The sequence below is a fragment of the Ylistrum balloti genome, unplaced genomic scaffold (assembly GCF_031769215.1).
Source record: "Ylistrum balloti isolate Yb309-2 unplaced genomic scaffold, AGI_CSIRO_Ybal_v1 Utg370242, whole genome shotgun sequence".
In the NCBI taxonomy this organism is placed as follows: Eukaryota; Metazoa; Mollusca; class Bivalvia; order Pectinida; family Pectinidae; genus Ylistrum; species Ylistrum balloti.
This window is the reverse complement of record NW_026782196.1, coordinates 227738-251213: the sequence shown is the minus strand read 5'-3', so window position 1 is coordinate 251213 and position 23476 is coordinate 227738. Positions and strand designations below refer to the sequence as shown.

At 36.1% G+C, this 23476-nt stretch overlaps 1 protein-coding gene across 1 annotated transcript in view; it reads left to right on the top strand.

Moving 5' to 3' along the window:
* The first annotated feature begins 6243 nt into the window (after positions 1–6243).
* Positions 6244–23476, top strand: part of LOC132552319 (membrane-associated guanylate kinase, WW and PDZ domain-containing protein 1-like) — a 28396-nt gene continuing 11163 nt past the window's right edge. The window contains exons 1-10 of the mRNA XM_060216481.1: positions 6244–6371; positions 9941–10068; positions 10467–10540; positions 12049–12157; positions 12593–12617; positions 17129–17189; positions 18160–18251; positions 19636–19777; positions 19969–20025; positions 20678–20901. Of these exons, the coding sequence (XP_060072464.1) occupies positions 6244–6371; positions 9941–10068; positions 10467–10540; positions 12049–12157; positions 12593–12617; positions 17129–17189; positions 18160–18251; positions 19636–19777; positions 19969–20025; positions 20678–20901 (1040 nt within the window). The remainder of the gene's footprint in view (positions 6372–9940; positions 10069–10466; positions 10541–12048; positions 12158–12592; positions 12618–17128; positions 17190–18159; positions 18252–19635; positions 19778–19968; positions 20026–20677; positions 20902–23476) is intronic.

Here is a 23476-nt window from a genome sequence, read left to right as displayed (position 1 = left end):
TGCAAGAGAGTAAGACCAGGTGTTCCAAAATGTTAAGCAACAGTTTGATGACTTAATGATGAAATATTTGCATATTTCATTACAGGTGAATGACTTAGTGCCAGCAAAGGACAGAGATGTGGTCTTTGATGCTCTCAAGAGATATAAATCGTAAGTATAGGTGATATAGTTAAAATGACCTGGTATTGAAATTGTAGGTGAAATGGTTAAATCATACTCTTTCAGAGTGTCAAATCTTCATTCAGAAAATCAAAGATTGGTACAAAGTAAATATCATAACCAATTAAAAAGACCATCCAATGCTCATCACATTCACTGTCTGTGTTGATGTCTTATGGTGTCAGTAATTTGAATCAGTATACATTATTCATTGTCGATAATGTAATCTGTTAAGAAGAACAGCCATAATGGAGGTGGGCCGTAACACTTTCCTTTTCGACAATAATAGTGTTTAATGATCATGTACTAGATGTCATTCATGGAACCTCAAATCAAACTTCTGTCTGAACACTGCATGTAAATCATGTAGATTTTGTGAATATTTTATTTTGCGAAATTACCTCTTCTGACATATATTTGTGAATACATGGTTTCACAAACAACCATCTAGAAGTGATGGGCTATTAGATTTTGGACTCCAGTATCATTAACTGAATCAGCATGGGTGTCATCAAGAATGATTTCTGTACAACATCGCGAGGGATTTGAATTCATGATTGACTGTTCTCACATATCAGTGCGAAAATAAATCCCACATGAAGTGATTTACGGTAGTTTATATAATGGATCTGCTATACACATGCATATATAACACTGTTATGATGTTTAATATTCCTATAAAATATCAGAAAAAAATAAAAGTACAATTTTTTCAAATATCTGTCCAAACTGACACCTTGTTCACTGTTGACATATCTGGTCTACTAAACATCTACCTTCAGGGACAAATATGTAAATGGCATTTTCTCATTCAACCACATGGTCAAAGCAATTGTACACTATCTTCGAACCAATTTAGACTACTTCAGAAATATTGTTAACTATTTTAGAAACAAACTTTGTTGAGAGACTGAAATTGTAAGATTAGTGTCATTTATTTGTTTGTCTGTTTGTTTGCAGATCTACAGATCTTCAGAGATTGGTACAAGACCTGAAGGTGGTACTAGATGATCCTACCAAACTAGAAGTATTCGAGTTTGTGAGGTAAGTTCATCACAATAGGTGGAATGCCATATTTCAACCACTCAGGAACGTTTTCGTCTCTCAAATTGAAGTTGGGAGAGGAATATTGAAATGCTGTTGCCACTATACCTTTCTCTCATTCTGTCATTCTGCGTCCCATTTTATGCTCAGTAATGCATGTTGTAGTGAACTGCTTAAATTCAACCCTGACACACTGCTTTGGTATTAGCAGTGCTTGCTTGGATTGTTTTTTGGGTCAAAAGGTCAAATATCAAGGTTTCAGTCCAACATCACACAGTACTTTCCTACCAACAGGCTTGCTTGGCTTTTTGATGTGGAAGCTGATAGATAGATAATTGTCACTGTTACTAGCAATAGAAAATTTGTTTCTGCTCAATAACTTGAGCTTTCGTGGACTGCTCGGACTCAAAATTTCCAGACTATTTTCTCAAATAACTGTTCTTGTTAGTTACCAACCATTGAAACTTGGAGGGGCAATAGCTTTCTTCTCTGTCCCTTTATCCCTTCATCCATGAAAGTTTGTCAGCACTCTAGAGGCATCATTACTAGAGGGATTCTCATCAAACTTCACACTCTTATTCAGCATCAAAAGTATGACACATATGAGTTTTCAGGGTTGTAGGGTCAAGGCTATCATTTGCACTCTACTGACTTCATACAGGGTTTTCAATCAAACCTCAAACACTTACAAATGACCAAATACACTTAGGTGATAAAACTGTATTGTCATATTGTAATCCTTAGTTAATTTCCCATTTTAATCAGTTACTAACTAATTGTGTACTTGCTTCTTTTTTCCCAAAAACAGCACCATATTTATATATCATTAAAGTGCAATAGCTCTTGAGGGCCGATAGGGGACATGTATTGCTTTATCTATTCTCAGTATGCTTGTTAGGACCCAACATTGAGATGCGGGTGCCCTATATTAATCAACTTGTCTGTCCATCCGTTTTTTGGTTTCTGTACAGTATCTCAAAGTCTGTTTGACCAATTGCACTCATACTTTATGCAAAGCCTCCTTGAAGGAAGTGCTTACTTGGGGGATGTAGTTTTTCATCTCCCAAGGTTAAACTTCAAGGTCACTGTTGCTATAAATAGAAAATCAGTTTCCATGTGAAAACTAGAGTTCGCTTTGGCTGATCTAAAAATGTTTGAAATTGCCATTCAGGTCCAAAGGTTAAAGGTCACTCTAACTATAAGTTAAATTCAGTTTCTGTGTGATAACTAGAGTTTGCATTGGATAATCTAAACCAATGCTTCTTAACCATAAGTGTTTGTTTGAGATTGCCATTCAGGTCCAAACATTAAAGGTCACTCTAACTATAAGTTAAATTCAGTTTCTATGTGATAACTAGAGTTTGCTTTGCCAAATCTAATTCAAACTTCATAAAATGCTTCCTGAGCAAAATTGCTCACTTGGGATATTGCTTTTTATATCCCAAGTTCAAAGGTCAAGGTCATTTTTATTGTAAATAAAAAAATCAGCTTGTTGAATGTATTTGTTAGTATGTCAATATGGGTTGTTATTTTTAGTAAGTCTTTCTTGACTTTTGTGGCAGAGTGTACTTAAGGTCTTGCCGCTAATCAGTCAGTCTGGGGTGTGTGTCTAAGATAAGCTGGAGGGAGGGGATGGTGGATTTCCAACCACATAGTTGGGCCCTTGCTGATCTGTCAGTGTTCTAGTTATTTTAGGATTGCTTTCTAAATCAAATTGTCAATTCAGGTCATTTTCAAATTCAAAAGTTCCCCTCGATAAGTCGAGTTCCTCTTGAATTTACCTTAATTGTGTACAAAATATAAACAATCTACTTGTATAGCTTGTAAAGATGGGAGGTAACTCTAACAGATGTACACTGTTAAAGTAACTATAGAAGAAATGGGTAACATTTTGTTTATTATTTGGTTGCCAATTTCGAAACAAACATGTAAATAATGGTAACCTCCAGAATTGTTGTCATTGACATCAGAAATCGTCAGTCCTTTATGCACTGTTAGGTGACCTTCATCTGTTGTTTTAGATACATTTATTGCTAGTTTGTAATGAATATATAATCATGTTTGTCATCTCAGGCTTATTGAAAATTAAAAATAAAACATGTTTAACATGTTTTGATAATGAGACGAGAGGTAATAAGATATTGATAACCTGATTGTGTAGTAGTTAGGCAGGCTTCTGTTGTCCTCCAGAAGGGCTGCTGCCTAAAAACAACCTGTATACCTACAGTTTGTAAATACTGCTTTCAGGTAAAATGGGTTAAATCATCACCTGGAACTGATTGACAAGTGTTTACTGCTAATAAATGCATCATTAACTTACCATTATAAATTATGAAAACCCCACCTTTCTGTGTTTGCATGCCTAGAAATTTGATTTCAAATTTGTACAATTAGACGTATGTGTAGCTTCCAAGAAATGTATGGCATCACAATATATTATATCAAACAAAAAATTAATTGTACAGTTATACTGGTGTTAATGAAATTTAAAACAGTTGTACAGGTGTAAGGGTATACTGATATAGGTGTACAGGTGTAAGGGTATACTGATATAGTTGTACAGGTGTAAGGGTATACTGATACAGTTGTACAGGTGTAAGGGTATACTGATACAGTTGTACAGGTGTAAGGGTATATTGATACAGTTGTACAGGTGTAAAGGTATATTGATACAGTTGTACAGGTGTTATGGTATATTGATACAGTTGTACAGGTATAAGGGTATATTGATACAGTTGTACAGGTGTACAGGTGTAAGGGTATATTGATACAGTTGTACAGGTGTAAAGGTATATTGATACAGTTGTACAGGTGTAAAGGTATATTGATACAGTTGTACAGGTGTACAGGTATAAGGGTATATTGATACAGTTGTACAGGTGTAAAGGTATATTGATACAGTTGTACAGGTGTTATGGTATATTGATACAGTTGTACAGGTATAAGGGTATACAGTTGTACAGGTGTACAGGTGTAAGGGTATATTGATACAGTTGTACAGGTGTAAAGGTATATTGATACAGTTGTACAGGTGTTAAGGTATATTGATACAGTTGTACAGGTGCAAAGGTATATTGATACAGTTATACAGGTGTAATGGCATATTGATACAGTTATACAGGTGTAATGGTATATTGATACAGTTGTACAGGTGTACAGGTGTAATGGCATATTGATACAGTTATACAGGTGTAAGGGTATATTGATACAGTTATACAGGTGTAATGGCATATTGATACAGTTATACAGGTGTAAAGGTATATTGATACAGTTATACAGGTGTAAGGGTATATTGATACAGTTGTACAGGTGTACGGGTTTATTGATACAGGTGAACAGGTGTAAGGATATATTGATACAGTTGTACAGGTGTACAGGTGTAAGGGTATATTGATACAGTTGTACAGGTGTAATGGTATATTGATACAGTTGTACAGGTGTAAGGATATATTGATACAGTTAAACAGGTGTACTGTTCCTCTTGTACACAATTGGGGAAATAGAGCTTTAAAGGATGTATTAATTAATGTGATCAGGGAATTGTGTGTTTTAATTTAAACACTTGTGTAGCACACAGCCATATGATTATACATTCAGATGTTGATCTGTCGCTGATAAGAATGTAAATATTGACAATTGCACCTGTTTTGAATATCATAGTTAAATTATATTACAGATGTATCTTTAAAGATCAGTCATTATTTCAAAGTAAGTATAATGGTAATTATGGTAATGGTAAAATTATTATTTTTTGAGGGAATTCTTAATCCAAAAATTCATATGTCCGTGAATTGATAAAATTAGCATAAAAAGATTTATCAAGCTATTCATGAAATCAATTATCCTTGAAAAAGGAGTTTTTTTTAATCCTTGAAAAAAGTGGTCATGAAGAAGGAATCTTATTAAAAACCTCGAAACTTTAGTCCACAAAAATAAAATATATGATTCTACTGTATGTTTGAAATAGAAGAGTTTCATAACATATGAACTCTTCAAGGTGGTCAGTTTATGGGACGGTTATGTTTGTGAGGTGTAAATTATTCATACTTAGAGTCTTTGCTGCAACTGGAGCTGGTAACTTACCGTAGTTAATCAATAGGTAGATCTAAACCACCCTTCATTTTGTGAACAATTTTAGAGGTATCAAGATCACACACACACACATATATATATATATATATATATATATATATATATAAAGAAATCACTTGTTTTTATTGGGGTCGTAAGATATAGAAATGCTACAAATAACATCCCCTTAAAGGGACACAAATGATCCTTCACAGGAATATTTTGGTACAGTACGGTACATATACATTGTATATGGAGTATATATCTACACCTGATAGTCAGTAGAAGACTAAAGTCTCTGGTACTGACAAGGCAGAAATTACACTACTGTACCATTGAGGATGGATATCTTCTTAATTGGTGTTTGGAGATAAGGCCCCAATGTTAACAAGGACGCCAGGATCAAACTAGCCAAGGGATAAGTTAAGTGTGTGGGTCTGCAGATTGGTGCTTCCTTATTTAGAAGGATTGTGTTGGCAGTACAGAAGATTTCTTATCTCTAAATTTTCTCAAGATTTCACTGTGAAACAGAATAATTATATCACCATTCCATTGAGAGTAAGAATTCTAAAAAGTGTTAATTTTTCTCTGTGTTTGGAAAAACTGGAATGTGTTTTGGTGTCCATGCACACCAGACACTACATGAACTAAAATGATACACTCGACCATCAAAGAGATAAAGGACATTTTCGTAGTATTGAAAATCCAGTCATATGTTGGTGTCTTAACTTGTTCTCTATTGATCAACAGGTGCGTCTGTTAATTACTACTGTAGCCTGAACTGATCACAATCTCCTTTTGTACCATAGGATTCTCATAGCTTAAATATGGACATGTGATGTATTTGGACCAACCTTGGTCTAATGCTTAAATCAATCATTATTTGGAACAACTTTTCCAATAAATGTTTATGCTGGACAATTTCTGAGAAAAAATCTACATGTATAGATGTAGCATACCGACTCTGAAATGGATTGTTGTTCAGACCCAGAAAAGAAACGCCAGAAAAAAATCAGGGCAATTGAGACAGAAAATTGGATTCACAGATTTCATTCGGAGTACTGTTGGGTGAAACGTTTGCCTCAACAAATTCACAGGTGAAAAAGTTAACCATGACATGATATTCTCTGCACAATCAATTCACAGGTAAAAAAGTTAACCATGACATGATATTCTCTGCACAATCAAGTCACAGGTGAAAAAGTTAACCATGACATGATATTCTCTGCACAATCAAGTCACAGGTGAAAAAGTTAACCATGACATGATATTCTCTGCACAATCAAGTCACAGGTGAAAAAGTTAACCATGACATGATATTCTCTGCACAATCAATTCATTATTTGGTATTTTGTTCACAACACATTACACGATATTATCTTCACAACAAATTCACAGGTGAAAAAGTTAACCATGACATGATATTCTCTGCACAATCAAGTCACAGGTGAAAAAGTTAACCATGACATGATATTCTCTGCACAATCAATTCACAGGTAAAAAAGTTAACCATGACATGATATTCTCTGCACAATCAAGTCACAGGTGAAAAAGTTAACCATGACATGATATTCTCTGCACAATCAAGTCACAGGTGAAAAAGTTAACCATGACATGATATTCTCTGCACAATCAAGTCACAGGTGAAAAAGTTAACCATGACATGATATTCTCTGCACAATCAATTCACAGGTGAAAAAGTTAACCATGACATGATATTCTCTGCACAATTCATTATTTGGTATTTTGTTCACAACACATTACACGATATTATCTTCACAACAAATTCACAGGTGAAAAAGTTAACCATGACATGATATTCTCTGCACAATCAAGTCACAGGTGAAAAAGTTAACCATGACATGATATTCTCTGCACAATCAATTCACAGGTGAAAAAGTTAACCATGACATGATATTCTCTGCACAATCAATTCACAGGTGAAAAAGTTAACCATGACATGATATTCTCTGCACAATCAAGTCACAGGTGAAAAAGTTAACCATGACATGATATTCTCTGCACAATCAAGTCACAGGTGAAAAAGTTAACCATGACATGATATTCTCTGCACAATCAAGTCACAGGTGAAAAAGTTAACCATGACATGATATTCTCTGCACAATCAATTCATTATTTGGTATTTTGTTCACAACACATTACACGATATTATCTTCACAACAAATTCACAGGTGAAAAAGTTAACCATGACATGATATTCTCTGCACAATCAAGTCACAGGTGAAAAAGTTAACCATGACATGATATTCTCTGCACAATCAATTCACAGGTGAAAAAGTTAACCATGACATGATATTCTCTGCACAATCAATTCACAGGTGAAAAAGTTAACCATGACATGATATTCTCTGCACAATCAATTCACAGGTGAAAAAGTTAACCATGACATGATATTCTCTGCACAATCAATTCACAGGTGAAAAAGTTAACCATGACATGATATTCTCTGCACAATCAATTCACAGGTGAAAAAGTTAACCATGACATGATATTCTCTGCACAATCAATTCACAGGTGAAAAAGTTAACCATGACATGATATTCTCTGCACAATCAATTCACAGGTGAAAAAGTTAACCATACATGATATTCTAAACACAATCAATTGGTGAAAAAGTTAACCATGACATGATATTCTTATAATAATTCACAGGAAAAAGTTAACACATACTGTGTGGTCCAGCATTATCAATTCACAGGTGAAAAAGTTAACCATGTGTGGTCATGATCATTCCTGCACAATCAATTCACAGGTGAAAAAGTTAACACATGACTGTGTGGTCCAGCATTATCAATTCACAGGTGAAAAAGTTAACCATGACATGATATTCTCTGCACAATCAATTCACAGGTGAAAAAGTTAACCATGACATGATATTCTCTGCACAATCAATTCACAGGTGAAAAAGTTAACCATGACATGATATTCTCTGCACAATCAATTCACAGGTGAAAAAGTTAACCATGACATGATATTCTCTGCACAATCAATTCACAGGTGAAAAAGTTAACCATGACATGATATTCTCTGCACAATCAATTCACAGGTGAAAAAGTTAACCATGACATGATATTCTCTGCACAATCAATTCACAGGTGAAAAAGTTAACCATGACATGATATTCTCTGCACAATCAATTCACAGGTGAAAAAGTTAACCATGACATGATATTCTCTGCACAATCAATTCACAGGTGAAAAAGTTAACCATGACATGATATTCTCTGCACAATCAATTCACAGGTGAAAAAGTTAACCATGACATGATATTCTCTGCACAATCAATTCACAGGTGAAAAAGTTAACCATGACATGATATTCTCTGCACAATCAATTCACAGGTGTGTTTGTGTCCCAAAAAGTTAACCATGACATGATATTCTCTGCACAATCAATTCACAGGTGAAAAAGTTAACATGACATGATATTCTCTGCACAATCAATTCACAGGTGAAAAAGTTAACCATGACATGATATTCTCTGACAATCAATTCACAGGTTTAACATTTACATTATTCTCTGTCACAATCAATACAGGTGAAAAAGTTAACCATGACATGATATTCTCTGCACAATCAATTCACAGGTGAAAAAGTAACCATGACATGTATTCCAGCACAATCAATTCACAGGTGAAAAAGTTAACCATTTGATATTCTCTGCACAATCAATTCACAGGTGAAAAAGTTAACATGACATGATATTCTCTGCACAATCAATTCACAGGTAAAAAAGTGTGGTCCATTTACATATATTCCAGCAAGTCAAGTCTCAGGTAAAAAGTTAACCATGACATGATATTCTCTGCACAATCACATTCTGTGTGGACCATGACATGATATTCTCTGCACAATCAATTCACAGGTGAAAAAGTTAACCATGACATGATATTCTCTGCACAATCAATTCACAGGTGAAAAAGTTAACCTTGACATGATATTCTCTGCACAATTCATTATTTGGTATTTTGTTCACAACACATTACACGTTATTATCTTCACAACAAATTCACAGGTGAAAAAACATATTCATGATCTTATATTTTGTCATTAATAAATGAAACATGCTTGAAAGGTTAAATACATGATAGTCATGAAATTGAACACGTGACGAAATTATTCTGTAATTGATATATAGAAAGTAAACATAACCAAACGTGGTAATTTCCCACATATTGAGGCAAGTGTCACTTGTGATGTGATATACCTTTTTTCATTGTCAAACAGAATTAGTTATAGGTTTGAAATCCATACATCTTCAATGTATTTCTTATAATACAAGGAATATGTAAACACATATCTGTGTGGTCCAGCATTATCACGTCCAGAGCAGGATGATGCTTATAATACAAGGAATATGTAAACACATATCTGTGTGGTCCAGCATTATCAAGTCCAGAGCAGGATGATGCTTATAATACAAGGAATATGTAAACACATATCTGTGTGGTCCAGCATTATCACCTCCAGAGCAGGATGATGCTTATAATACAAGGAATATGTAAACACATATCTGTGTGGTCCAGCATTATCACGTCCAGAGCAGGATGATGCTTATAATACAAGGAATATGTAAACACATATCTGTGTGGTCCAGCATTATCACGTCCAGAGCGGGATGATGACCATATATTTTCTTTACTTCAGGCCTCTGATCCCTGCAAAGCACCAATTGGATTTTGATCGACTTGCTCCATCACCTCCTGGTCGTGGTAGACGTATCATCAACCTCCGCCGTCGTGCCAATGAAAGTCTGGGATTTGCTGTCAGGGGAGGTAAGTCTGTATGATACATACATTTTTTTATAATTTTTTTTTTTTTTCTGATGGTTAAAGTTTTTGCAGCATAACCAAAAGCTTGTTACAAAAGTGATATTTTTTCGTGTGAGTCACTTCGTCAAATCTTGCTCCCTGCTCTCGGAATAAATTTTTTTTTCAAGGTATCTGTCTTTCGCATTTTTTTTTACCCTCAAAAAAAACAATCTTCACAGTATCTTAGGTACTAATGAAAACACAAGGAATGTCCTCCATTTTGTTCAGTCTTATCCCTTTCCCTTCCTTGATTTATGGACAGAGACTTGAGGCTTCAATGTTCTGATTTATTATATATCATCAAATGTTGTTACAGGATCCACAACATTTTCAGTATCCATCATATATGTTCCATGTTACAGGTTTTGAACATGGAATTGGTGTGTTTGTGTCCCATATTGACGCAGGCTCCCAGGCAGAGAGACAGGGACTCCGGGTAAGTGTCAACATTTTCATGTAGGTACAGGCCTGGCCAGTTGACAGGGTCTCCAGGTAAGTGTGGACATTTAAATAGTCCAGGCCAAGTGACAGGGTCTCCAGGTAAGTGTGGACATTTAAATAGTCCAGGCCAAGTGACAGGGTCTCCAGGTAAGTGTGGACATTTAAATAGTCCAGGCCAAGTGACAGGGTCTCCAGGTAAGTGTGGACATTTAAATAGTCCAGTCCAAGTGACAGGGTCTCCAGGTAAGTGTGGACATTTAAATAGTCCAGGCCAAGTGACAGGGTCTCCAGGTAAGTGTGGTCATTTAAATAGTCCAGGCCAAGTGACAGGGTCTCCAGGTAAGTGTGGACATTTAAATAGTCCAGGCCAAGTGACAGGGTCTCCAGGTAAGTGTGGACATTTAAATAGTCCAGGCCAAGTGACAGGGTCTCCAGGTAAGTGTGGACATTTAAATAGTCCAGGCCAAGTGACAGGGTCTCCAGGTAAGTGTGGACATTTAAATAGTCCAGGCCAAGTGACAGGGGCTCCAGGTAAGTGTGGACATTTAAATAGTCCAGGCCAAGTGACAGGGTCTCCAGGTAAGTGTGGACATTTAAATAGTCCAGGCCAAGTGACAGGGTCTCCAGGTAAGTGTGGACATTTAAATAGTCCAGGCCAAGTGACAGGGTCTCCAGGTAAGTGTGGACATTTAAATAGTCCAGGCCAAGTGACAGGGTCTCCAGGTAAGTGTGGACATTTGAATAGTCCAGGCCAAGTGACAGGGGCTTCAGGTAAGTGAGGACATTTAAATAGTCCAGGCCAAGTGACAGGGGCTCCAGGTAAGTGAGGACATTTGAATAGTCCAGGCCAAGTGACAGGGGCTCCAGGTAAGTGTGGACATTTAAATAGTCCAGGCCAAGTGACAGGGGCTTCAGGTAAGTATTGAACATTTCAATAGTCCAGGCCAAGTGACAGGGGCTCCAGGTAAGTGTGGACATTTTGATAGTCCAGGCCAAGTGACAGGGTCTCCAGGTAAGTGTGGACATTTAAATAGTCCAGTCCAAGTGACAGGGTCTCCAGGTAAGTGTGGACATTTAAATAGTCCAGTCCAAGTGACAGGGTCTCCAGGTAAGTGTGGACATTTAAATAGTCCAGGCCAAGTGACAGGGGCTCCAGGTAAGTGTGGACATTTAAATAGTCCAGGCCAAGTGACAGGGGCTCCGAGTAAGTGTGTACATAAAAGTACATATCATAAATACCTCGATTTAAATCTTATAGTCAATTTACAGGAAAAACATTACAGACTTCAATGAAAATGTCAGAAAGTGTCTATTTATGTAGTTTTTGTACTGGTACAGAGCCTGAGGGTGTTCAAGAATCAGGATACTTACAAAGGTAACATGATAATATATATTATTTAATATAATTATATAGTTATATATCATATTAATTAGACCTACATACTTTTCCTTGCTCTGAAATCAGTAATTAAAACGTGATGACATAGTTAGTTTGTGTTTTAGGTTGGAGATGAGATAGTGAGAGTGAATGGCTACACAATCTCCCAGGCAATCCATGAAGAGGTCCTCAACCTCATTAAGGGACATGATGCAGTGGAACTCAAGGTTACAAGTATGTTTGAATAATTAATCCATCAATAGATATCAATTGAACAGTAAGATTTTTTATGGTAAGATAACATGTGATATATAAAGCTTAGTTCCATTATATGTATGAAGAATCTTTAAAAATGGGTCGATTCGTGTCCTTGATGATTTATCAATGAAATAAGCTCACCTAAGTTTATACAGTGAAGAACAGAGTAGTCACAATAGTAAAACAGTTTTAACAGCGAAGGATTTAAGGATACATATGTACTGGGTTAGAGATTTATTTAGTATCTGTTATTTTACCAGAGTGTTTGGTACAAATTTTAATAAAACTGTGTTGAAGCAGGCGGCTGCCTGGAGCGTCCATCACTAAAAAGCCTTTCTAACTGTGACCCATTATACTATCATCTATTGAAGATGGAAGTCTGATTTTTTTTTATAAAACTTTCTATTCCAGATATAGGGATGCTGCCTGTCAAAGAGTGAGTACAGATTTTTAAAACTAACAAAACTGGTTTGATATAACAAAATTATACCAGTCTTCAAATGTGATATTTAAGGCAATATTACCTCTATATCAAATAACCAAAAACAAGATGTTAACAGGAATGCATAATACAGAGAGATAAGAAACAAGGCCCAGTGGTAACTTTATAAGGGATGTATAATACAGAGGGATAAGAAACAAGGCCCAGTGGTGACTTTATAAGGGATGTATAATACAGAGAGATAAGAAACAAGGCCCAGTGGTAACTTTATAAGGGATGTATAATACAGAGGGATAAGAAACAAGGCCCAGTGGTGACTTTATAAGGGATGTATAATACAGAGAGATAAGAAACAAGGCCCAGTGGTAACTTTATAAGGGATGTATAATACAGAGGGATAAGAAACAAGGCCCAGTTGTGGCTTTATAAGGGATGTATAATACAGAGAGAAAAGAAACAAGGCCCAGTGGTAACTTTATAAGGGATGTATAATACAGAGGGATAAGAAACAAGGCCCAGTGGTGACTTTATAAGGGATGTATAATACAGAGGGATAAGAAACAAGGCCCAGTGGTGACTTTATAAGGGATGTATAATACAGAGAGATAAGAAACAAGGCCCAGTGGTGACTTTATAAGGGATGTATAATACAGAGAGATAAGAAACAAGGCCCAGTGGTGACTTTATAAGGGATGTATAATACAGAGAGATAAGAAACAAGGCCCAGTGGTGACTTTATAAGTGATGTATAATACAGAGAGATAAGAAACAAGGCCCAGTGGTGACTTTATAAGGGATGTATAATACAGAGGGATAAGAAACAAGGCCCAGTGGTGACTTTATAAGGGATGTATAATACAGAGGGATAAGAAACAAGGCCCAGTGGTGGCTTTATAAGGGATGTATAATACAGAGAGATAAGAAACAAGGCCCAGTGGTGGCTTTATAAGGGATGTATAATACAGAGAGAAAAGAAACAAGGCCCAGTTGTGGCTTTATAAGGGATGTATAATACAGAGAGATAAGAAACAAGGCCCAGTTGTGGCTTTATAAGGGATGTATAATACAGAGGGATAAGAAACAAGGCCCAGTGGTGACTTTATAAGGGACATGTAATACAGAGGGATAAGAAACAAGGCCCAGTGGTGACTTTATAAGAGATGTATAATACAGAGTGATAAGAAACAAGGCCCAGTGGTGACTTTATAAGTGATGTATAATACAGAGGGATAAGAAACAAGGCCCAGTGGTGACTTTATAAGTGATGTATAATACAGAGGGATAAGAAACAAGGCCCAGTGGTGACTTTATAAGTGATGTATAATACAGAGAGATAAGAAACAAGGCCCAGTGGTGACTTTATAAGAGATGTATAATACAGAGTGATAAGAAACAAGGCCCAGTGGTGACTTTATAAGTGATGTATAATACAGAGAGATAAGAAACAAGGCCCAGTGGTGACTTTATAAGTGATGTATAATACAGAGAGATAAGAAACAAGGCCCAGTGGTGACTTTATAAGGGACATGTAATACAGAGGGATAAGAAACAAGGCCCAGTGGTGACTTTATAAGGGACATGTAATACAGAGGGATAAGAAACAAGGCCCAGTGGTGACTTTATAAGTGATGTATAATACAGAGAGATAGGAAACAAGGCCCAGTGTTGACTTTATAAGGAATGTACAATACAAAGGTCTCGTGATTTTAAAACAGGTAAGAAACAAGGCCCAGTGACTTTATTGTAATACAGAGGGATAAGAAACAAGGCCCAGAAAGATTATAACAAGATTGTCATAGATTTCAATACGTTATGAATTCTTTATGATCACGATTGAAAACGAAACCTGAAGCTGGTTACTCATTGAAGCATATCCATTTATAGGTTAGGAGGTTTATTGTAATTTCTGATATTCCTTGTCCAGTGTTCTCACATGTATATCTAATGTCAACACAGGTATGTATCTAATCAAATATTCCTCCACATGTCCCAGTCATAATGAATATTAAATTACCAGCTCATTAATTATTATAATTTAGTATTTCATATGCAGAGTACAAAATCATTGATGTTTGTAGGTCAACCAGTAATGCTTGGTTTCCTTTCTGTACTGGTAGGAATACCCTAAATCCGGAACTAAACCCTAGCATTGTTCACCAAAACTGAATAATTCAAGTCGATATTTGGGTATAGATATTTTATTAACATTTAATGGAGAAGTACAATGTGTTTTGTATTGGTCATTCTGTTGGCAGATCAGTATACTGTGTAATGTATAGCTAGCTCTCCAATTTCCAATTAATTATAAATAATGTAACAAAATGTCTCTCTATAAATCAGTATTTTTTTGTTTTTTTTTTGTTTAGTTTTTATGCTTGTGACTACAGAGATGTATGTGGAATTTTTGTCATCGTTTAAAACAAAATAAGAATACTTTGGAAAAATGTCTCCGCAGAGACACCTGTGAACAGACACATTATTCCAGCATACCCATTAACGTAATTTGGTCAAACTATAGTCTGAAGTGCTGTTTCTTTCTGCTCAGATGTTACTTGTATGAGTGTTATGCTACTTGTGTAACAAATATTCTAGCTAATAAAGTTTTCATCTGACATGCCAGGATAGGTAGGGTGAACTCTACCGTGGCATCAGCTGACATAATTGATGAGACAAATATCTGGTAATTAACTTGTTATACTCATGGGTCTTTAATAATTTTAAGCGGAACTCTGTTTATCAACAGAGAGTTTGTTACAGCTGTCAAAATCTAGAATATAAAGATAAATATATATTAATTATTGATGTATGTAATTACCCTCATGGTGCTGGTCTTAATTAGAGGATATTCCCTAACATACCAATATTATACTAGTACTGGTCCTGTCTCACTTTAACACAATACTCAATCAAGTGCAAATCAGTCCTAATATTGACTGATACTTTCTTGATACAAGTAACCACTTGTAGGAGAGAAACCTTCAAGTGCTTTGTGATCTCTATCAAAGTTTACCTAGTACTATGTGATCTCTGTGTTAAAGTATACCTAGTACTGTGTGATCTCTGTATCAAAGTATACCTAGTACTGTGTGATCTCTGTATTAAAGTACACCTAGTACTGTGTGATCTCTTTGTTAAAGTATACCTAGTACTGTGTGATCTCTGTATCAAAGTATACCTAGTACTGTGTGATCTCTGTATTAAAGTACACCTAGTACTGTGTGATCTCTGTATTAAAGTACACCAAGTACTGTGTGATCTCTGTATTAAAGTATACCTAGTACTGTGTGATCTCAGTATTAAAGTACACCTAGGACTGTGTGGTCTCTGTATTAAAGTATACCTAGTACTGTATGATCTCTGTGTTAAAGTACACCTAGGACTGTGTGGTCTCTGTATTAAAGTATACCTAGTACTGTATGATCTCTGTATTAAAGTATACCTAGTACTGTGTGATCTCTGTATCAAAGTATACCTAGTACTGTGTGATCTCTGTATTAAAGTACACCTAGTACTGTGTGATCTCTGTATTAAAGTATACCTAGTACTGTATGATCTCTGTGTTAAAGTACACCTAGTACTGCGTGATCTATGTGTTAAAGTATACCTAGTACTGTGTGATCTCTGTATTAAAGTATACCTAGTACTGCGTGATCTATGTGTTAAAGTACACCTAGTACTGTATGATCTCTGTACCTAGAACTGTGTGATTTTATGTATTAAAGTATACCTAGGACTGTGTGAACTCTGTATTGAAATATACCCAGTACTGTGTGATCTCTGTATTAAAGTATACCTAGTACTGTGTGATCTCTATACCTAGTACCGTGTGATCTCTATACCTAGTAGTGTGTGATCTCTATACCTAGTACTGTGTGATCTCTATACCTAGTAGTGTGTGATCTCTATACCTAGTACTGTGTGATCTCTATACCTAGTACTGTGTGATCTCTATACCTAGTAGTGTGTGATCTCTATACCTAGTACTGTGTGATCTCTATACCTAGTAGTGTGTGATCTCTATACCTAGTACTGTGTGATCTCTATACCTAGTACTGTGTGATCTCTATACCTAGTACTGTGTGATCTCTATACCTAGTACTGTGTGATCTCTATACCTAGTACTGTGTGATCTCTATACCTAGTACTGTGTGATCTCTATACCTAGCACTGTGTGATCTCTATACCTAGCACTGTGTGATCTCTATACCCAGAACTGTGTGATCTCTATACCTAGTACTGTGTGATCTCCATGTTACAATTGTGATTATTTCTCTGTGAAATCCAAATTAATCAGCAGTTGATACAGGTGATGTTGTGGGGGTATGGCTTCAGTACTGAGTAATATAGAATAACGGTTTTTCATTTTCATGTGATTTAAGTCCAGCAAACTTTTTTAAAGCTGGGTATTTAATTCAGGGAATAATAAAAACAGAGAGAGTGTAAGTCTATCAGAAGTTGATCAAACATACTCTGGTCATATCATTATCTGTGTCTTCTGTTGCTAGGAAACAAGGAGACACACTGACATGGAAGTATGTAGAGAAACGTGACCGGAAGAAAAGTGTAGTAAGTTTAAGGCAGAATACCTAAAGAGTCAGAAGGACATTCAAGCAATCATATTTACTGTTCAGAAGGTTTTATGTCCCTGCCTGGGTAAAGATAATCATATTTACTGTTCAGAAGGTTTTATGTCCCTGCCTGGTTAAAGATAATCATATTTACTGTTCAGAAGGTTTTATGTCCCTGCCTGGGTAAAGATAATCATATTTACTGTTCAGAAGGTTTTATGTCCCTGCCTGGGTAAAGATAATCATATTTACTGTTCAGAAGGTTTTATGTCCCTGCCTGGTTAAAGATAATCATATTTACTGTTCAGAAGGTTTTATGTCCCTGCCTGGGTAAAGATAATCATATTTACTGTTCAGAAGGTTTTATGTCCCTGCCTGGGTAAAGATAATCATATTTACTGTTCAGAAGGTTTTATGTCCCTGCCTGGGTAAAGATAATCATATTTACTGTTCAGAAGGTTTTATGTCCCTGCCTGGGTAAAGATAATCATATTTACTGTTCAGAAGGTTTTATGTCCCTGGCTGGTTAAATATAATGATATTTACTGTTTAGAAGTTTTTATGTCCCTGCCTGGGTAAAGATAATGATATTTACTGTTTAGAAGTTTTTATGTCCGTAGCTGGGTAAAAAGATAGTGTTACCCATGTTTGTCTGCCCTGTCCCTGTTCAGTTTTGTCCCACCCGATGTCAATCTCAGAACCTCTCAACAGATCAGTTCATTTTTACTCCATATTATTATAACATCATGTTCTACTTCTAGCATTTTAATAATGTCATTAATTAAGGTCATAGGGTCAAAGATGAAACTTGACAACTTCTTCAAATGATACTTATGTGTAGATATTTTCTAGTTTTTGTTTTAGATGCTATAATCATGAGTAGGAAAAATAGTATGTATTATGTGAAACAGAATTTATACAAATATTGATCTCTAGTATTTCCAAAATATTCTATTTTCCATTTACAGATGAAGACACAGCATCGCCAAGAACCTGAGGATAAAGGGGAAATTGTCAAACTGTTTGCCAATCTCCGTACGTCTCCTTCTCTTGGATGTAGGTAAGTGTACTGTTTGTCAATCTCCGTACGTCTCCTTCTCTTGGATGTAGGTAAGTGTACTGTTTGCCAATCTCTGTATGTCGCCTTCTCTTAGATGTAGGTAAATGCTCTGTATGTCTCCTTCTCTTGGATGTAGGTAAATGTACTGTTTGCCAATCTCTGTACGTCTCCTTCTCTTGGATGTAGGTAAATGCACTGTTTGCCAATCTCTGTATGTCTCCTTCTCTTGGATGTAGGTAAATGCACTGTTTGCCAATCTCTGTATGTCTCCTTCTCTTAGATGTAGGTAAATGCACTGTTTGCCAATCTCTGTATGTCTCCTTCTCTTAGATGTAGGTAAATGCACTGTTTGCCAATCTCCGTACGTCTCCTTCTCTTGGATGTAGGTAAGTGTACTGTTTGCCAATCTCTGTATGTCTCCTTCTCTTGGATGTAGATAAATGCACTGTTTGCCAATCTCGGTACGTCTCCTTCTCTTGGATGTAGGTAAGTGTACTGTTTGCCAATCTCTGTACGTGTCCTTCTCTTGGATGAAGGTAAATGTACTGTTTGCCAATCTCCGTACGTCTCCTTCTCTTGGATGTAGGTAAGTGTACTGTTTGCCAATCTCTGTACGTGTCCTTCTCTTGGATGTAGGTAAATGCACTGTTTGCCAATCTCCGTACGTCTCCTTCTCTTAGATGTAGGTAAATGCACTGTTTGCCAATCTCTGTATGTCTCCTTCTCTTAGATGTAGGTAAATGCACTGTTTGCCAATCTCGGTACGTCCCCTTCTCTTGGATGTAGGTAAGTGTACTGTTTGCCAATCTCTGTATGTCTCCTTCTCTTGGATGTAGGTAAATGCACTGTTTTCCAATCTCTGTACGTGTCCTTCTCTTAGATGTAGGTAAATGTACTGTTTGCCAATCTCCGTACGTCTCCTTCTCTTGGATGTAGGTAAGTGTACTGTTTGCCAATCTCTGTACGTGTCCTTCTCTTGGATGTAGGTAAGTGTACTGTTTGCCAATCTCCGTACGTCTCCTTCTCTTGGATGTAGGTAAATGCACTGTTTGCCAATCTCTGTATGTCTCCTTTTCTTAGATGTAGGTAAATGCACTGTTTTCCAATCTCTGTACGTGTCCTTCTCTTGGATGTAGGTAAGTGCACCATTGTAGTCCAGTTGGATCATACAACGCTGCAATAAATAATACAACTTGAACCTCAGGAAGTACACAATGGTGAAAGCAGAATCATTGTTTGTTTGCCACGCCATCACTCAAAAGAAAAAATAGTAATAAAAAACCCATTAAATTACAGAGTTGATGTTGTTTTCATGTATGACATTAACGTTGGCAGTCAGATGGTCTAATACTTGATATTCACAAGTTTTTTTTGTCAATTTCAGGATTATAAGTGGCCCCCAAGGTCGAGGAATATATATCCAGCGGGTGGGCCCACAGAGTTTGGGTGAGCAGATCGGCCTAGAAGTTGGTGATCAGATCCTCGATGTCAATGGCATAAGCTTCCTGAATGTATCACATAACGAGGTGAAATATTTACAAGCATTTTTCTTGTCAACAAATCAAAACAGCTTTGAAAGTAGTGCTTATGAATAAAATCAACAACTTGATATTTTTCTGCCATCACAGAAATTTAGTTATCTGATTCAGCTTGATACTAGGCTGTTGATGTGGTAACCTTTGTCAGCAGTTAAACTGAACATTTTCCTTTATTCCAGGCCATTGTAGCACTTAAAAGCAGCAAGGAACTCAATCTTGTAATCAGAAAAAAGACAGTGAGTAGACCTATCAAAAACTTAATATAAAGCAAACATGTTTGTACTTTTTATTCCACAGTCCGAAAGGGTGTGGGGTATTGCGATCACGCACGGCATTCGTCCATTTGTCCGTCCGTCTGTCTGTCTGCCCGTCCATCCACAATTGCATACCGCTTATTATCTCAAAAACTACATCACCGGTCATCACCATTTTCACTGGGGATGTTGGGCCTATGGATCTACACAACCCATTCTTGAGATAACTTTCCACTCACCCCAACCACACATTTCCAACTTTATAATAAGGCTGTGGGGTATTGCCCACGTTTGCAGAGCTATTTTTGGGGTTGTGAAAATGCCACAAAAAGTGAACACTCTTCCCTGTTATATGACACAGATCTTTCAAAATTATTATCAAATTTTATTCTGAATTTTCAGTTCTCCTTAATACAAAGAAATGATCTGTCCTAAGTTCTTTCACTGGCAAGATGTGTTGTCTTGGTAACTCTCCATCAAGATCTACCTACTAGTATACAGTAATGATAAAAACATACAAGATGTGAATTTATTTTGTGGTGAAGAAAATCACACCAATTTAAAATTTTTATAAAAACCGTGCTAAGAGATATTTGAATGTCTTTCTCACTGATTGAAGTACTATATTATTTAGGGAATGCAAATAGTGCAATCTGCCGCAATCAACACTCGTACCCAGACACCAACAGAACCTCCAAAGCAGGAGAGTGGCCCAGTGAGTGGTCAGCAGTACGAAGAACCTGCATATGCTGTTGTTATGAAGGAAAAGAAAGATGTGCCACCTCCACCTCCACCCCCGGCCGCAGTCCCTTCCCTTGTCCCACCACCTCCACCGCCTATAGAACAGACCACACATAGGTATGACAGTTACAACCATCATGGTAACAACGACGATGAAGAGGATGAAAATATCATGGAAATATTTTGAAAAGATAGAATTTTCTTTCTTGGTGCTCGAGTACTAACCCACCACATTAATGATATTTTAACTAACTAGTCATATTCAGTTTTTTGTTATTTATAATTTATAAATTATGATAATTTTCATTTGCAATAATTCTTTTCATAATTTATTTCTTCTTTCAATCTTAAGTGTCAATTTCATGTTGTTTGATTAAAATTCTTACCAAGATTATTTCTTTGGAATAATTTCAAAACTCAACTTACAAAAGGTTTGACACATTTTCGTTAGAATCTTGTTTTAATTTACATGTGATGAAATAGCTGTGTGAATTAGGTAAATAAAGACGGATCTCTATGAATACAACATTAACATGGGTGACCCTATCTATTCAAGGGAGATAATACACATCTACTTTATCATAGGGAGATCAATTATGTTTAAAACTGCCTGTAGCTTTCAGAATTAGACGGAGATAGTTCACAACTCTGTAATTTCACAACCAGTAATGACACAATAAGTAAACATTTCAAATGATCAAATTGATTATATGTTAATGCATGAGATGTTTGCTGCTAATTAGTGGCAGCTGTTATTGTAGCAGTGTTAGATCAGCATGATCATCACTACAATGGTAATTATAATCAGACATTCAGTTCTATAGAGAACACCTGATGCTGTAGTTAAGCATGACTGATGGATAATGCTTTTGCATGTTCTTAATGTTTATCAATTGCATATCTTACAACTTTTGTTGTCTATACCTGAGGATGACCTTTGGTGTCTATACCTGAGGATGACCTTTGGTGTCTATACCTGAGGATGACCTTTGGTGTCTATACCTGAGGATGACCTTTTGTGTCTATACCTGAGGATGACCTTTTGTGTCTATACCTGAGGATGACCTTTTGTGTCTATACCTGAGGATGACCTTTGGTGTCTATACCTGAGGATGACCTTTGGTGTCTATACCTGAGGATTACCTTTGGTGTCTATACCTTAGGATGACCTATGGTGTCCATACCTGAGGATGACCTTTGGTGTCCATACCTGAGGATGACCTTTGGTGTCTATACCTGAGGATTACCTTTGGTGTCTATACCTGAGGATTACCTACGGTGTCTACACCTGAGGATGACCTTTGGTGTCTATACCTGAGGATGACCTTTGGTGTCTATACCTGAGGATTACCTTTGGTGTCTATACCTGAGGATGACCTTTGGTGTCTATACCTGAGGATGACCTTTTACCTAAATTATTTTATTAATTGCTGAACCTGAAAATCCTTGCCCAAAGCCTCACGACTTGAGATTCTGCCATAGTAACATTAATCATGTTTTTTGTATATCCCATTATTTTTTGTGCGAGGTATTTTTTTTCAAAAATTCCAAAAAAAAAAATTTTTTTAAATTCAAAATTATTTGAAAATGTTATGAAATGTTATTAAATTTATTTCTGGCCATTCTTTGTTTGATAAAACATGTCTAGTGAGATCATGTACATGTTTTATCTAAACTGTAGTTCTAAGTAACTAGGCATGCTGTCAACAATGATTATGTTTTTCTACTTACTGGTGTTGTCTAAATCTACCTGTCCCTTTTCTTTCTTCCTGATTTCCATGAAACCCCAGCTTATTACAGGAGTGTATCTCAGGTTTGGAGAAAAACATTTCCTGTGTGTGTCTTATTAACTTTTAACAAAATTTTTTTTTTTTATTTATCTTAATTGCTAAATTCTGACATTTTATCTATACAATTTCAATTTTTATGAATTTCATCATAAAAATGTCAAAATTGATGTGAAGTTTACAGGATATGAAGATAATTGATTTAGTTAGTGGTTTTGTGTTTACATAATGTTTTCCACACATACTTTCTCCCATTTTGTTACGTCACAGTGTCATATGTTATGAACTTCTCAACAGATTTGGTTCATATTTACCCCATAGTGTTCAACACCTAATCAGATTCTGGTTTTCATAGTAGCTGGGGCAGTCATTGATTACATATCAAGTGAAACTATCTGGCTGTAGAGTTTGGATAAAATGGCAGTGATTCATAATTACATAAAAGAAAATAGTAAAAAGATACATACACCACTTTATAGACATATACATGTATTTAAAGTACAGAATGTCCTCACCAATTTTATTTTAGTACTGTTCAAGAAAATAAAATAGAGGTACAGTTTTGATAACACTGCACTGTACTGTTCTAGTAGTAATTTTGAAAATGTTATGGACTATCACCTTTCCTTGGTGTCTGATATGCATTTGTTTCACACTTAATTGAATGTGTCACTTGATTATGCATGTATATGTATATGCTTATCTATCTTTAAGGAACCATTTGTAAATGTAATCCAATATACAATATATGTATGTAATCACTCCCTTTCACTTCTCATTCAATTGTGGTACAGTTACCTGGCTGCTTGCTGTGAAATCAGTATCATATGTTCCTTTTTATTTTTTCCTGTCAGTGAAATTTAACCTTTTCATCTAGATTTTCACAGCTGAATGGTTCATGAATG